The sequence below is a fragment of the Rhinatrema bivittatum genome, chromosome 4 (genome assembly GCF_901001135.1).
Source record: "Rhinatrema bivittatum chromosome 4, aRhiBiv1.1, whole genome shotgun sequence".
NCBI classification, from domain to species: Eukaryota; Metazoa; Chordata; class Amphibia; order Gymnophiona; family Rhinatrematidae; genus Rhinatrema; species Rhinatrema bivittatum.
The window spans coordinates 420,289,103-420,306,935 of record NC_042618.1 but is presented as its reverse complement, the minus strand read 5'-3'; the positions used below and the strand labels follow the sequence as shown (position 1 = coordinate 420,306,935).

The 17,833-nt window shown below is 46.1% G+C and overlaps 1 protein-coding gene across 7 annotated transcripts in view; it reads right to left on the bottom strand.

The window, feature by feature from the left end:
* Positions 1–17,833, bottom strand: part of PLXNA1 (plexin A1) — a 644,822-nt gene that overhangs the window by 514,856 nt on the left and 112,133 nt on the right. For all 7 annotated transcript variants that reach the window (XM_029601328.1, XM_029601329.1, XM_029601330.1 and 4 more), the window contains exon 3: positions 15,241–15,423. In XM_029601328.1, the coding sequence (XP_029457188.1) occupies positions 15,241–15,423 (183 nt within the window). The remainder of the gene's footprint in view (positions 1–15,240; positions 15,424–17,833) is intronic.

Sequence of the window (17,833 nt, the reverse complement as noted above, 5' to 3'; positions counted from 1 at the left end):
TTCTAGCAATGTCTGCCAGGCCCTTTGCTCTAAACTTTTACGCACTAGCATGCAGAAAGTTCCTGGTTCAATCTCAGAGATGAGTCTTCTACTCCTGGAGTCAGCTGGGGAGGCAGCACTCACAGCCCCCGATGAGGGTCGGCAGGCATAGAGGGAGTCATGGTCACTGCTCATTTATTTATTTAAGCCAACTTCTAAACCGCTGGGTCAATTGTTCAAAGCGAATTACATATTTTACATAACATTGTTAATAAAATGCAATTAAATAAAAAATACTAAATAAGATTGAATAAAGGCGACGCCTAGTGGCCAGGTTCAAGGCACATGATTGTCGGGTTCTGGAAGGAGCCCTGGTGCATGGGCCACAGCCCAGTCCCGTCACTAATGACCAGACTAGGTACAGCGGAAGGAATGGGGAGTAGGACTAGATTATAAGATACGAGAAATTCCCCAGGTAGTTAGACATGAAGAGGCTCATGGTGCCAGATCCCAGCCCTGGTTCTAACGGAGGTAAAGAGTAACAGAAAGCTATCAGATCAGGAAAAAATGGAAAGCATGAGACAATCAACGTTTGGAACGTCAAAGCTGCATCCAAAACCAAACAAAAACCCTCACTGTCACACCTGTAGCTATTACAAACAGGTGTAGAGCACGCCAGGGGAGGCCTTATTTCTGGCTGTGATATCACATCACAGTGCTGTGTTCGGGAAGTGGCTGGAGGACAGGCACAGATCGCCACTGCGGCCTCTCATCACGGGACTAGAAAGCAATCAAGGAGGAAGGAGAATGAATGGTGACGGCCCCCCCCCCTCATGAGCGCCACCAGAAAAGGCACAAAGAACGAGACCATGCGGGGAGCTTGAAAAAAGAGTCTGAGACACCACTGATGTATGGAAAAGGAAAGATTAACACAGACACACAATGTCAGCTCTCTTCCTACCCCGAGGTCTCCTCTGAACTACTGTATTCAGATATTTCAAAAACCAGCTCGGATTTCCTCTGGTGTAACCCCTCCGCCCCTTCTCTCAAAACGAGCAGACAAGGAAGGGAGGAATGCAAACCCAGCTGGCCTGCCCTCTCCCCAGAAAGGAACGTCCTGGCTGGCCCAGTTCCAAAAGTCTGGCCTGACCTCCATGCCGGACATGACAGCCCCTGGTGATTGATTAACACGTTTGGCAGCCTGAATGCGTGTGAAGACATTTGTTCATGACATAATACGGACATTATCCCGGGGCTCGCTCCCAAAGTGTTCCATTCTTGAGCGCTGCCAGGCATTTCCACTCGCGGGCTTCATGGCTCCTAGGCTCCTGAATTTTAATTGCATAAAAACCGCGTGCATACAGAGGTGTGTGTGTGGGCACACGCACCTCCATCCCCTGCCAAGGCACTTCTTAGGAAGTGAAGCCAGATATTGAAATAGCAGAGCAAGAAAATGTGAGGACATGGAAAATATGTCACAAGCATGGAGAAATGCAGTTCAGTTCCTCACAGGCATACTGTGATTTTATTTAATTTAGGACTTGCCTGATCTCCATCAGGCACCTCAAAGTGCAGAACTAGACTCCCTTTGTTGGCTGCTGTGTCATTTATACATCAATCACCGAACATTTCGGATTTAGCCGTGTTTGCAGGAGACTGACTTGCAACTCCTTCATGGCTACCAAACTCACAGGAGACGAGGCCACTGTTACTTCCTGAAAGGCCTTTCACCATTTTCTATCTGGATGCCACAAACACCATCAACCCAGATCTGGGCCGCCTGCATATCCACTCGATATTCATTGAAGTACCTCAAACTCTGTCCCCCTCCTCCCATGACCAGTCATTGTCCCACCCTGTATCTCCTGTTCATCAGTTTCCCCCCCCCTCCCCCAATCATCCCACTTAAATTCCAGTCTCTCTGGGGCATGGAACATAACCTCTACCCGATATCCTCCAGCTCCAACCACCTTTCAAATGCACCCTGGGGAGTTTTGTATGAATTTTAATTGTGGCTATATATATATATATATATATATATATATATATATATATATATATAAAACAAAATGACGTACTATCAATCTCAAGGGGGTACTTGTGGGAATGGCATTCAAGTGTCAAGATGTGCTTAACCAGGGAGATGGATCCAGAAGCAGCAGAACCGGAGTCCCAAGGCTGAAGCGCTCCTATAAAACCCCAGTCTGATCGCATGGCAGCAGTCTGTGACGAGACCATGCACGCTTCCTGAGAGACAGGGGATCAGATTGCCAGGCGCGCCCCAGGAATATCAGATATCTGATGAGGCAGCAATTCCTTCTTCTTGCTGGCACAGCACAATGTCATCACATGAAGTCCAAACCCCAACATAGTATACACCTGCACCATGGGACACACAGGCCCATGCCAGAGGAAGAGAGGGCACATGGTGGGGGCGGAGGAGGGAGGGAAGGTACTGCTGAAAGACGACCGACTCGTATCAATGCCCCGTATTATCCCGGCAGCAGCAAGGCTCAATGAAACATCGAATCGAGCTGCTGCCCAACAGCTCTAAGCAAGCCCACTCCATGAGGAAACATCTCGGGGGAAAATCAGAGGGAGCACAGGAGACGTTAGGGAAACCTGAGAAAGTGTATCCGTTCACACAAGAGAGGAACTAACTCAGATACCATCTATCCCAGGTCCTGAGATTTATTAGGATCCTGGTGTCTGCAGCTGTCCTAGAAGCTGAATGGACTTGTCCCATCCCCAGCCCTAAAAAAAAAAGAAAAAAAGAAAATTCTCAGATAGGAGTGGGTTGAGGGACCATTGCTACAACACATGGAAAGCGTTCACAGTGCTGGATTCTCCCCGGAGGCTCACGTCGGTCCATGCATGCAAAACCCAGCAACGGTTGAGAAAGCAAACCATAAGGAATCAGAAAGCAAAACCTGTGTGTCTGAACAGCCCCTTTCTAACCCTCACGCCTACCCACAGAAGCCACCTTTGGGCAAAGAAGTGAAGCGGATGGGGCTAACAGAGAGGCGAGTAAGAGAGAAGGAAGCACAGCAGAAAACAGGAAAGAGGAGCAGAGAGGAATCTGGCAGACAAAACGCAATCTCGTTGGACTTGAGGGTTAAGTCATTGGCTGGATCATTCGCTCTATCTGAAGCTGCATCGATCTCCTCCCACTCCCTCCCCCCGAAGCTAGGTACACAACAGACCTATTCAGAAACCTGCAATCTGGACTTCGAGGAGGAGGAGAGATTCAGTGAAATACAAGCGCTCATATCACTTATCGATTGCTCTCTGCTCTACTCATCTCTCCAGCTCCCCCACCCTCCTCATCTTTCCAGGGAAGAGTCAAATTTCCTGCTACACACAGAAAAAGTATCTCCAAAGGGCCATGCCCTTTCTGGGCCATCACTGGCCTCTCGCATGGCAACGTAGTTAACTGCAGAACTAGAGACCAGCTGTTTGAGTTCCTCCCGCCTCCCCCCCCCCCCCCCCCCCCACAAAAGAAAGAGTACACATCAGACATAACAACCTGTTGCACTTTGAAGACCAGCAGACCCTGCCCATTCACCCCCTGCAATACACTGTACAGAAGCATGAGATGCACCGAACTCCATCTGCGATCTAGCACCGTATCTGCAGGCAGTGCCAGCCAACAAATGTTTCTCATCTTAATTTCAGGAGGGGAACCCCCCACCCAAACTCAGATTTAGACAAACTTTCGTTTCAAATATTATTATGCAATTTGGGTACGATCAGACAATAAGAACAAAGTGATCATTGTTAATTTTCATTTAAAGTGTACGGCTCATCTGTCACTTAGGGAGCAATTTTAAAAACAGCCCACACAGTTGCAAGCCTGCAAGTACTTTTCCACTTCATAATAATGCACATAATTTTGATAAAGCAAAACCATGCATGTTATTGCTCTCCCTGATCTAACCCCGCCTCTGAGCCCACCTGCTTTTCCCACAGGTAGAAGTAGATGCGTTGTTGACTTTCTTTTTACTCACACACAGGACGAGCAGAGTTTTTCAGACGGCTGAGTTACTTGGGTAAATAAAAACAGATGTGCCATGCCGAGTCAAACCAAAGGTCCCAAAATGGCTTTTGAAAATCTGCCCTCCTTACACCTTGGTGCTTCAGAAACTTACAGACAGATGAGAGGCAGCCCCAGAATCTGCCTTCAGCAAGGCTACAGGAAGGCTCACCTTTGGTGTGGGGTTGGTAGCCGTATGAATTTACGGCTTCCGCAAGCCCCATCCATCCCAAGCCCCCAGTCTCAGGTAAAGAGAAGCAGCAAGCCAAATTTCCAGAGAAGAAGCCCCATGAGCTGGCATGTACAATATACCAACTCGACTCATTCTGTTACTTCATAATCCAGTGTCTGTGACATCACAATCGCTTCCCGGCAACGAACTGTGATGCAAAAGACCTACTGGACAGACCAGGAATGAGGAGGAGAACGGTTTGTTACAAAGCAGCATTTAACACATCTGGTCCACAGGACCACCTCACAGCACTGGGTTTTTTAGCATAGCCATAATGAACATTCATCATATATCTGAAAGCATTTGGTCAAGGGATCCAGTTGACTTGCAAATTTTGGTTACCGTGAAATTCAGACTGGTTTGGGGACACAGAGGAGTAGAGCCAGGAATCACATACAGGAAAAGGTTTCTGCACGAGACTTATTTTTGTAAGCATTCAAACCAGAAAAAAATGTTTTATACCTATATACATGTTACCTTAAATCTTATACCATAGCAAAGGGTATAGCGCTATAAAGGTTCATGGATCCAATAATCAGACTTGAAGTCAACACATTCTTCATTTATTAAGTGATACTTTTGCAGAGAGGTCTTTGGTTCCCCCGACACGGACCGCGTTTCACCACAAGGGCTGCTTCGGGAGGGACAGAGCCCAATGGTAAAGCGATGGAATGTGTGTCTTAAGCCCTTGTGGCGAAACACGGTCCGTGTCGGGGGAACCAAAGACCTCTCTGCAAAAGTATCACTTGATAAATGAAGAATGTGTTGACTTCAAGTCTGATTATTGAATCTTTTGAAATTGGATCCATGAACCTTTACAGCGCTATACCCTTTGCTATGGTGTTTAGCCAACTGTATACCGCTCCTCTCCTCCACTCTATTAGCTCACCTTAAATTTTATCCCAAAAAAGGAAATTAAAATTCAAAACAAACAGTACCTTCTTGAAAACAGAACTCAGCAGTGAAAAATCTCCTACAAAGCAAACAGAATGTTAGGAATTATTAGGAAGGGAATGGTGAATAAAATGGAGAACGTCAAGGTGATCAGTATCGCTCCATGGTGAGACCACACTTTGAATACCGTGTACAATTTTGGTCACCGCATCTCAAAAAAAAGATATAGTTGCACTGGAGAAAGTACAGAGAAGGGCAACCAAAATGATAAAGGGCATGGAACAGCTCCCCTTTGAGGAAAGGCTAAAGAGGTTACGGCTGTTCAGCTTGGAGAAGAGACAACTGAGAAGGGGGATATGATAGAGGTCTACAAAATCATGAAAGGATTTGAACAGGTAAATGTAAATCAGTATTTACTCTCTGACAATAGAAGGACTAGGAGGCACTCCATGAAGTTAGCAAGTAGCTCATTAAAAACAAATCTGAGAAAATTCTCACTCAAATTAAGGTCTGGAATTCATTGCCAGAGGATGTGGTTACAGCAGTTAGGGTAACTGGTTTTTAAAAAATTCCTAGAGGAGAAGTCCATAAACTGCTATCAATCAATAAGGAATAGTAGCTTCGAATCTATTTAATGTTTGGTACTTGTGACTCGGATTGGCCACTGTTGGACACAGGATGCTGGGCCTGATGGACCTTTGGTCTGACCCAGTATGGAATATCTTATGTTAAGTTAGCGCTCCTTCCTCAGTAGCATGCTGGTCTTAGGCGTTTCAAGCCCTGCCTTGTAGCATGAAACCCAGTGCAGAACCACCTGAGGATGGGCTCCCTGCAATCCTGGTAGGAAGAGGCCACAGACGCACCATCCCTCGGTCACTCAGACTCCCAACAGCACGGAGCCGTCCTAACCAGCTGCCGCTGTGGATCTGAAGGGGAGAGGGAAATCAGATTAAGAAACTCAAGTCTCAACCCTGACATTCATACTCCCACTGTATTTCCTCTCTCAACATCAACAATTCTACAGCTGTATGAATGTGCTAACAAAGGCATTTCCTGCTCAAATCGCTCTACATCCCCTGCTCAACTTTTCTGCCTGGGTCACAACATGGAGTCTGCGACATCGCAGCGTTTCCTCCGCTGAGCTGGGGGTCGCACGTGCACAAGGACGCCCGGCCAGCCTCAGAAGAAGAGGAGAAATTGTATGCAGGTTCCTTCTGTTTTGTGATGTGCGTGAGGGAGGAATTGGAAAGTTTCTGCGAAACCATTCATCCCAGAATTAGGCTGAACAGCACTGTGACATAATTGATAAGGACTGGTGGGAGGGGGCCAATTAGAAAAGATGGCTTTGCACAGAATGCCTCAGTAAAATCATCCATGATTAAAAAAGGAGAGGGGGAGGGGAGCAAAGGAAGGGGGGAAAAAAAATGTCAGAAAACCACACCTTAGGTTAACACATGGTTCGGGTTAAGAAAAAAAATATCCACAGGAACAAGGTAGTGGCTCTTTAAATGGAACATCATCCAAAAGTACCAGTACAGTCGCATAGCTCATTCATCAAACACTGAAAGCCCTGGGAAACCCTCCAACGACGGTCTGTCCAAGGAATCAGCTGGCTACCGGAAGAAAAAGGAAATAGGTGGGGCTCGTGAACGGCAACGCCAGAAGCACCCGATTCTGTCTGTGCCCATGAAGCTGGCTCCTGTGCGCAAAAGCTCTCCGTCATCAAGCACTCCTCACCTACTGTGACCGATTCCTCCCCACCGGGCCTGGCTCTGGCTTCCCTCCAACCACGCCAGGAGTCGCTTCTGCAGCCTGCTACAACTCCCACCTCGCTCCCTGCAGCCCCCCCCAGCGTTTCCGCCGTTTTAATTTAATGCCATTATGTAAATGGCAAACCGAGGTAAAGTTCATAGATGCTTCCTCCACAACCCCCTCCCGCAGCCTTAGCCCAGCTCTTCTCCTCTAATTAACTCCACATATGGCACGCTCTCTGTTCCTAGCGTGGAAATCTCAAGGCATCCACACTCCAGAGAACTGGAATGCATTCAAACTCTGAGGCAAAAACTCGAACCAGACCTGGATCAGGTTTGATGGAGCTTTTGAAGTTTTCCCCAGATTTGCTGGAGGAAGTTCGTTGAACTCCCTCCAGTGAACTAGAGGAAAACCCAACCAGATTCAGTGTAAATTCAGCAGCGATTCATGGAAATCCACAGGGGTTCTGCCTGCTGCAGAGCCTGTAAATTGGACAGATCAGCTCAAATTTTGATGCAGGTCTCAGAAAGTAACATCATAATTTTTTTTTCACAGAAGTTTGCATAACTAGCTCACAGTTTTGTTTTTGTTTTTTTTCTGGCCTGGCAGTTTCCTCCTGCTCCTTCAAGTTTTCAGCTCAAGGAGCCTTCACTCATAACTGTCTAGGGGCATTTTTTCATGCCACTTTTAACCTCACTGCTACTTCCATGCAGGGGGGGCAAAGGAATGCTTTTTTTGATTGGGTGGGGGAGGGGTGGAAACAATGCTCCACCCCAGGGCCAGTGCAAGGGGAATGGGTGCCCTAGGCACCTTCAGCCTTGCGCCGCCCCCAGCCGCAGCCCCAATTCCTCCTCCCCCCCCCTCCCCCAAAAGAAAGCTTACAAAATACCTAGTGGTCCAGGTGGGGGCCCGGGAGCGATCTACCGCTCCCGGGGCCTCAGCTTCCACTAAGCAAAATGGCGCCAGTGGCCTTTAGCCCCTACCATGTGACAGGGGCTAACCAATGGCATCGGTAGCCCCTGTCACATGGTAGGGGCTAAAGGCCACTGGCGCCATTTTGCTTACTGGCAGCTGAGGCCCCGGGAGTGGCAGATCGCTCCCGGGCCCTCCGCTGGACCACAATGGGGAGGGGGGGCGGTCGGGAGGGTGGCACAGTGAGGCAGGGGCTGGCAGAATTTTGAAAGGGCACTTTTTGCCCTTTCAAAATTTTGCCGCCTGCCGCGGCGCCCCCTAAATCGCGGCGCCCTAGGCACAGGCCTAGCGGTTCCTCTGGCCCTGCTCCACCCCCAACTCCATCCCCACCTCCCACTGGCAATTTCTCTTTAGAATTTAGTTAATGTAATTCTTTCTTACATACATTTTTTGCCTAAATCATAATATAATTATTCATTCCCAAACCAACCAATAAAATGCTTGATGCTACAAAAACCAGACTAGTGGTAAAGGAAAAGAAAAAAAAACAACAAAAACAGCATTAGTAATGAGCTATTCATGGAGGGAGGGAAAGATCGCCAAGCACAGTGTCCAAAATGCAGTGGCCCTCTGTCACCCAGTACTAAACTGCGTGGACACATTACTCCAGTTTTAAAATCATTACACTGGCCACCCATTTCCTGACAAATACAGTACAAAATAGCAGTCGTCACACACAATCTTACACATATTACATCACCTTGGATCTCAACTCTGAAAGCCTCTACACCAGGGATGGGCAATTCCAGTCCTCGAGGGCCACAAACCTGTCAAGGTTTTAGGATATCCTAATGAATATGCATGACATAGATTTGCATACAACTGAGGCAGAGTGCATGCAAATATCTCTCATGCATATTCATTAGGGATATCCTGAAAACCAGACTGGTTTGTGGCCCTCGAGGACCGGAACTGCCCACCCCTGCTCTACACTGTCCTGCACGCTCTCCTCTAATCAATTCCTACTCGACAGTCCCGCTCCTAAAAGCTGTGCGGCTCACAGAGACACGAGAACAATCTTTGTCTGCTTTTGGCCCCACGATATGGAACCCTCTACCCTAGGAGATCCACAACACAAAGGATTCAAAACCTTTTAAGAAATTGCTCAAGACCTTTTTATTCAAGGATGGCTTTGCAACCCACAGCTGCCTGGGTTCCATCTTTCTTTGTGTCCCTGTAGCGTTTTCTACAAATCTTTATTTGTTCTTCTGCAGTAAGATAAGTGAATGTTTTTGTTTTAGGAATGTAAATTAATAAAAGTTATGTATGGTTTTTTTTGTAACCTGCCCAGAACTTATTGGTGGGGTGGGTAAGAAATACATTAAAGAAATAAATACCAAGAGATGTCAAAGACCAAGAAAATGTAACCCAAAGATACAGAAAGAGTCCTGTTTGGGCATCACTCACCTTATTAAAATAAATGACCTTCCAAGCTCACCTAGATGCGTTGCCTATATAAATTAAATCATACAAACTTTAGAAAGAAGCTATTTGGCACAATGTAAGTATTATATACACTTTCCCTATGATACCGAATCACCCTTGTCTCTCTATATAGACACAAGCTACACTTAAGACAAGGTCCCTATTTCTGCTCACTAAATGCAAAAATGCTAATTTAATTCTTACAATTTTTCATTTATAAATTTATTTCTTAAACTGTATAAATATCACAACAAACAGTAATCCTTATATTTTTAATATTTTAAAGCCAACCATTCATTCATCCCGATTCATACTGCACACCAACCACACACCCCCCAACCCTGTAAACCATTTGTCCCCAATAACTTTGACCTGTAAGATCAATTAGATATCCATTAGATAAACAATTCAATCACTATCTCAAGCATTTCTCTTATCACTTCAATTGTATGCGGTTTGGATTTCTAGGGAACTAGGAATGCTTAACTGTGGGGCATTTTGAAATTTGAATACCTGTTGGGAATGCTGTGAGCCGACTTACAAACTTTTTCCTGATGCAGGTGGCAGAGAGCTGCCGAAATGCCATGTTTGATAAGGACAAGTGTGATCTGTACATTCTGCAAAGAAGGAGTGTATTACCTGCACAGGTGATATAAATGGACTAGTGTGATCTGTACATTCTACAAAGAAGGAGTGTATTACCTGCACAGGTGATATAAATGGACTAGTGTGATCTGTACATTCTACAAAGAAGGAGTGTATTACCTGCACAGGTGATATAAATGGACTAGTGTGTTCTGTACATTCTACAAGGAAGCAGTGCATTGCCGACACAGGTGATACGAGTAGAGTGAACATTAATGGCGATGATCACCCCGCGCAAGTGCAAGTACCACGGCAACAAAATAACCAGTTCTTCCATTCCCTTGGTTGTTTTTGACAATGCAAGAGACAATGATAGTGATAAGAGAAATGCTTGAGATAGTGATTGAATTGTTTATCTAATGGATAGTGATCTTAAGGGTCAACGTTATTGGGGACAAATGGTTTGTGTACAGTATGAATCAGGGATGAATGAATGATTGGTTTGGTTTTAAAATATTAAAAATATAAGGATTACTGTTTAATGTGATATTTATGCGGTTTAAGAAATAAATAAATTTATAAATGAAAAATTGTAAGAATTAAATTAGCATTTTTGCATTTAGTGAGCAGAAATAGAGACCTTGTCTTAGGTGTATTTTGTGACAATGTAAGTATTAACAAGAGCACTAGCAGTAAATTTGAGAGATTGAGAACATACCCCATATATTGTACCCAGGTTTAAGAGAAGTTAATTTTTGTCACTGTATGCAAAACAAAACCAATATAAATCCTGTACCTCCAGGTCTGTAAATATATGCTCTGTGTCCACAGATACTCCCCTCCCCACCTCGCCCTACACACACACACATCCCTCTAACAATGGTGGCAGAGCAGGAGATTTTGCTGTACACCACAGAAAAAAAAATTCTGGTGTCATCTAAGTAACAAAACAAACGTCCTCCACTACCAAGTACATCATGAAATACAAAATCCAGCAAAAAATAAATAAAAAACCAACTCAGCACATATGCACCAAACCTGCTGCCAAACCACAGGACTGCAAAAGCAACAACCCTAACTATGAAAAGTCAGCACTGCAAATATTACAGCAGGCCCTAGAACACCAATACACCATCTGTTGGGAAAAAACACAATAAATAAGACTGCTACAGCTTGGTCACACTTGCAGAACACAGACAGACCTTCACCAAATGCAAAATAATTGACCAGAAATTACAACTGTAGAGACAAAAACTAAAATGGGAACCTTAAGCCAGACTCTGCATGCAGTACAAACTGGAAAGCTTACTTCCTCTCATTCCCCTGTGCACAGCAACCTCCCCCCTTGTCTGCATCAGAGTCCTTCTCGCTTTCCTACTGACACCACAAGGGGACCAGGGATGAAGACAAAACCAAGAGAGGTCTGGAACTGGGGAGGGCAGAGCAGTGTAGAGTTGAAAAAAGGCAAATGGGAGAATAGAGAATCTGGAATTGCAAGCAGGAGAGAGAAAGAGAGAGAGATCTGTGTGAGTGAGTACTAGCTTTCTTTAGCATACCTGGTTAATATTGTGGATGAACTTTGTAGACTAAAAAAGGTATGAACAACAGGAAATAGATGGCTAGTCAGCCATTCCCAAGTCCTGCTTGACAGAGCACCGCCCCCTCCCAGCTAGCCAACAAGCCACCAACTCTGAATCCCTCCCCCGGCCAGTTCAGCCTCAGACCCTTTCCCCAGCCAGTCTCTGGCCATAACCCCCCACCTAGCCACAGGTGCACCCTGCCTCCAGCCTTGGATCCCCCACCCCAAGAGGTTACCCCAGGCAGTTTCTCCTCTCAAAGTGCTGACCGATGGCCAATGCCACGCAACTCTCTACATGCTCCTGCTAGTCTCATGAGACTTACCAGTCAGCCAAATTAACAGTCCCCTCCTAACCAAACCTCTTTGCACTGAATAATTCTACATACGATAAACACAAAAATGTACAGGGTCACATTTACTGATGCTTATTGGAGCCGAGGGTCGGCGTTCCCCTTTGTGAGCAGGGGGAGAGAGGGTCCATCTTAAAACTCCATGAACAGCACCCATGCCAATAAAAAGACGACTGCAACACAATTAACAAATAGAACATCAAATAGTTAAAAATTCATGAAAATGTTCTAAACACTCATAAAATATTTTAAAACAGACCCAATAAGAATACCCAATAATTAAAACTAATAAAGATTTTTTAAAATTCCCTGCTCTCCCTACCTGGGAACTTTTGAATCCCAGTTGCCCTGAGATTGTCAGGGATTAACAGGCAGAGAAGCAGCACATGCTCTCCCTCACCCATACATATAATGCTCCCTCATATATATATATATACAAACCTCATTCTGGCTCTCACACACACAGACAGAAACATGTACTCACTCTCACTGGTTTCCTTATACACCCCAGGTAAGCTCCTATACATTCTCTCTCACTCACACACAGACCCCCCCCCCCTCTCACTCACACACGGACACCCCCCAGGCAGGCATCCCATTCATTCTCTCACACACATACACACCGCAGCCTCTCTTGCTTCTCCGATGCTATGGTCACCATCGCCGCGTGCAAGGGAGGAGCCAATCCATCAAAGCCGCTCTGCTGCTGCTCCTCCTCTGCAGGCCACGCAGTATTGAAAAATCGCGGTTGTAGCACTTCTTCCACGCTGATCTCATGCATCACAAGATCAGCGTAGAGAATGTGCTGCCCTCACGAGCTTTTAACACTGTTCAAGGCCTGAGAGACTACAGAATGCAACTTCTGCACCGCCGGGTGAACGGAAGAGACAGGCCTCTTCTCTTCGCCAACAGTGGCACGGGCCTCTACAGCTGGGTGCTGCTGCTCCCTCTGAGGGGGACATCACCTCCGGCCGCAGACATCCAGGTTGAAGTAACCAAAGGCCTGCAATGCTCAGGCCATTGTTTGTGACATCGAAGGTGCCAGCGGGCTGGGTCTAATGGGGCAAACTGAGGAGGAGGGGGGCCAGAACAAATCTGTCTTCAGGCTGGGTTTGGTTTACACACTGCTTGCTAGATCAGGGGTGGGCAATTTCTGTCACTCTAAAAACAAAACTAACAAACAAACAAACAAAAAAACTTCTACACACCAGTATCATTTATTTTGTGGAGAGTTAGAAAGCTTGTGTGTGGAAGAGGCAGGTCGAGGGTGCAGTCACGCTTGGGCATGGCTGTCCTGCATCAGGCTGGAGCCTCTAAAAACCCAGTATGCATGTCCTTCCCAGAGGGAGACATGACTTCATACCAGCCCAAAACCATCCTACAGCTTTTTTTCCATGTCAGAACTCTCAAGAATTAAGCATTTCTCTTTTTTTTTCCTTCAAGGCCACAATGCCTCCTTCTCCCACAACCCCCAGGCCAGTCACTGATGCATTCTGAAGAAGTGCCCCAGATGCTCAAAAACCACTACAAACATGTTTTCTTAGGCTGCAGTTCTCTTAGGAAGAGCATTGCACAGACACTGTTCACACATTTTGTCCTGCCTTGCTTCAGGTTTTCAACGGACTCTAAAAATGTAAACAGATTCCTGGGGCAGTGGGCCTGTTTACTGATTAACCAGAAAAGAAAAAAACATGCAAGTCCTCTGTGAGCACCGCTGGAGCCCTGTGCTCGCACATCTGAGCACATAGCGATGGAACTTCTAAGCTCCAACATAAAAAAGCCCCTATAATTACCAAAATAGGGTTTGGCTGAGCTGGAAATCCAACCCCCACCATTGAGAAACCGGCCCAGGTGCAAACCAGCAGCAGGAAAGCCAGATACCGAAGCTTCAGAGGGGAAGATGTCTGCCTTGAAACCGGTTATCTGCAGCAAAGTCAGGTAAAATTGCACCAGATAAAGTTTCAAAGGGAGGCCACGCCCTCATTCCAAACTCCTCCAAAATCCTTTGTCCTGGAGGACAAATCTGCAAACTTCCATTATCTCAGTTTACTCAGATTACAACAGAACCCAAGGCCTGCCAACTCAAAAAAAACAGCCATGATTTTATTTTTAGCAATGCAACTGAAATCGTAAGCCTCTGCCATCATGTCAGAACTCCGGCCGTGACTGGCTAACCGGCGGGAAATAGTCCCTGGAACGATTGAAGCCCGATGCAGTGCAGCTACGGAGAGAAAAATAAACGCAGCCTCACTGCACCAGGTGCCTTTTCTTCAACCACAGGTTTGATGATCTGCATTAATCCACCTTAAACAGAACCTGCTTCACGCATTCTACTTTTGTAGCCTCTTACAACAGTCTACTACAAGTTACAGAAAAACGAAAAAGAGGAGGGGGGAGAGCACAGGATAAAATTAGAAGAACAAAAAAAAAAACTTTGCATTTCAGTCTGTCCTCTACCAGACACAAATTTAAAAACAGCCAAGCAGTCACCGGCAATCCGTTCCCATCATGTGTTATAGCAGGAATCCCGGCACCTCCCACCGCCTCCTGTAAACAGCCACGTGCGCTGACATCACAGAAGAAATCTATCAAATGGCAAAGCACTGTCCCCGCCCCCCCTGCCACAAAGGAGGGGTAAGTGACCAAAATCCAAAGGCTGTATAGGAGGCACTTCACAAGTCCGTCACAGGAAGGGTAGCCAGGTCAACCAGGAGAGGCTGATCCAGTGCTGGGTTTGCCCCGCTGCATGCCTGGAGCTGTAGTCCCCGTTTGTGTTGGGGAAAACCAGAATTCCAACTCCAGGCAAGCAATGGGGCAAACCATTGACCTGGGAGAGGCAGGAACCCCTAGGGCACTGTTTTGCCAAAGCCTTTCTGAAAAAGCCAAGGAGAAGTTTTACCGTTCTGTGAACCACTGGACCTGGATCATCTACACCAGAGCCCTCCGCCCCGCCCAAAGAATGCCTGCACTCAGCTGAAAGGAGGGGGCAGCACAGATGTGGGCCCCCCCCTCTCCCATTCTCTCTCTAGTGTCTCCATCTCGCTGGCATTCGGTAATGCATTAAAACTGCAGCTGCTTCTTCTGTGCCAGCGAGCAGGAGCTCCCTGCCTCCACTTCGCTAAGAGTATCATTACCTGGCATGGGGTTTATGCCACACTATCTGCTATACAAGACTGTGCAGAGCGGGCCCAAGAGTCAGAAGGGTCAGGATAGCGATGTACTTCGCTCTTGGCTATCCCCATTTTGAATCGCGGGATTCAATGTAGCATGATTTGTGAAGCATGGAAATTCTGTAACTATTCCCATTCTGGGGGGAAGTGACTCAGACTACAATCAGCGCAATAAACCGTGGCCGCTGGCTGTGAAAGGTGAATCCCAGTCCGCCTTACTTTCTGTGCTGCTTGGCAAGATACCCACATAGGACACTGGCATCTCTTACCTTTTTGATTTTCCCACTCCTGGTCCCAGCAAAGATCACCGTGTGACCCCTATAGTCGTAGGCAGCCACAGAGGTCATGCCGTCCTCCTTGTCCAGGAAGAGGGGTGTCCCCTCAATGGTAACCATGCCACCCAGCGGCTGATTGAAATCCAGACCACAGAAGTTGTCATCGATTTGCAAAGGCTGTAGAAAAGAGGGGAAAAGAGTCAGTCACAGAATTATTCCAATGAATTCAAAGAAACAAAAAAGGCAAAAAAAAAAACAACGCAATGAATTTGCAGAAAATAGCAGAATTTTCTGTGCTGATTTTACACACTTGTTGTAAGCTCTTGGGGGCAAGGGAACTCATACAAACTGTTATTTGCATGATTCATACCAATTCATTCTATCCCTGTGCTGACATCTTTGTGACCTTACACAGCGATTCGCACACTGTATAAAAGTATTAGAACCAGAATGGCAGTAAGAGAAGGTGCTCAGTTTCCGTATTTGTATTTTAATCAAGACTTCCCATGAAGGGACACATCCCCCAGGCATGCAGCACCGGCAGGAACCGTATCATGCATAAGGGCCCAGCATAGCCCAGCGCGGTCACTTTACAGGATCCTTACACTAGGATTGCTTGTGAGGTATCATCCAGGGCCAGAGCTGAATCAAGTCCTGTCCTTAAGGCAGGGGTAGGCAACTCTGGTCCTCAAATGCTGCCAGTCAATCAGGTAGGCAGGATATCCACAAAGAATATGCATGAGATGCATCAGCATGCAGTGGAGGCAGTGAAGGCAAGCACATTTCATGTATATTGTGTAAATTATCCTGAAAGCAGGGCCGGTGTGTGGCACTCAGATCAGAATTCCTTTCCCCACATTAAGGCAAAATCTAGTGCAGTGGTTCTCAAACCCAGTCCTCAGGATCATGGCCAAGTCGGGTTTTCAGGATATCCAAAATGAATATGCATGAGGGATATTTGCCTGCTCTGTCTCCACTGTATGCAAATGTATTATTCAAAACACTTTTTAACCACCTCCCTGAACGAAAATAGATTGCCCGGATTCAGTATACAATAAAAACTCTTAATCTAATACAAATAGAACTAGACAGACGACCTACAATAATTTGCCAGTGTAACCTTGAATTAATGAGCAGCATATCTAACCTGATTAATTAAATTTCTCAAGGAAAAAGCCATGTCTTCAACTTTTTCCTGAAAGTCAGGTAAATCCATTTCTAATTGGACATAAAGAGAGCAGCCTGAAAAACAGACCTGGTTTTTGAGTCTAGAGCAGTGGTTCGCAAACCTCTCCTGTGGGACCCCCCTAGCCAGTCAGGTTTTCAGGATATCCGCAATGAATATGCATGAGATAAATTTGCATACACTACCTCCACAGCAAGCACATTTTCTCTTGTGTATATTCATTGCGGATATCCTGAAAACCTGACTGGTTGGGGATGCCCCAAGACAGGTTTAGGAACCACTAGTCTAGAGGGTTAAACTTGAGAAGCACTGATCTGATGGAAAGCCAGAAAGGTACATCCTGTTCAAGTGGACAAGTGAGATTCATACACGGCTTATTTTACAAGGGACATATGGGACAGCCACAGGAGTTCCTTCATGTTTTTTACGCCCAGGTTAAGAACCCCTCAGGTACACCAGGGCTTATATTCTGACTCAGGATTCTGCTGCTACTTTGATGACAAACCACACAGCAGCGTCACAATGGTGCATGTGGCGAAGCAGGAGGGGTTTTCTTCTAAAAACGTAAATACTTATTTCAATTTGAAATGTAAATAAAAATGATTAAAAAAAAAAAAGGATATTGTGAAAGTTTTGTTTATGCTGCCAAATGGGAGGATACATCTGTGTGGGGTTTTTACATAAATAAAATGCCAATCACGTAGCATCACACTACAGACGCAGACGAGAATATTTTAACAGAAACCTCTTTCACGCCGACTCACTTAACCACTCGCCTGCTGGCTGGTTCCCTAATGAAATCTGTGTGCCTGGTACGCATACACTACCTTCTATAAAAAGGTGCCCACTGCAGACTGTCCGCCATCTGATACCCTGCCTGTGCCCAGATGGTCATCCATAATGCCCACTCACTGCGGCCAGGCACAGAATGCGCCAACATGTTACCACTGCTAACCAAGGCACTCCTGGGAAAGAGTTAAATCGTTATCCTTGGGACTGAAAGCGCTGACATGTTTTTCCCCCTCAATTAAGCAAGAATTTGGAACCCCATGGGGTCTAAATTTTGGCGGCTCCCACTGTCCATCTGCTAGAGCTCAGAGAGGATCTGAGCCAAGACATGCAATCATCTTAGTGAAATGAAGAAGAAGAAGGAAAAAAAAAGGGTTAGGGAAGAGAGAGATGTGTGGGCAGGCTCGGATCCAGGCCCGCTTGGCATGACCGGTGCCATCAATTTGCAGACTCTCTTGGTCATTTCCCTCAGGGCCAGCCTCCAGTGAGGGGGCAAGCCCTACGTCCAGCACAGCAATAGGCCAGAACAGAAATGGGTAAGGCTGGCATGGTATCTCTCCCTACCAGGCCAGAGAGGTAAACCAGCAGAATCACCAAAATCTTGTTTTAAAA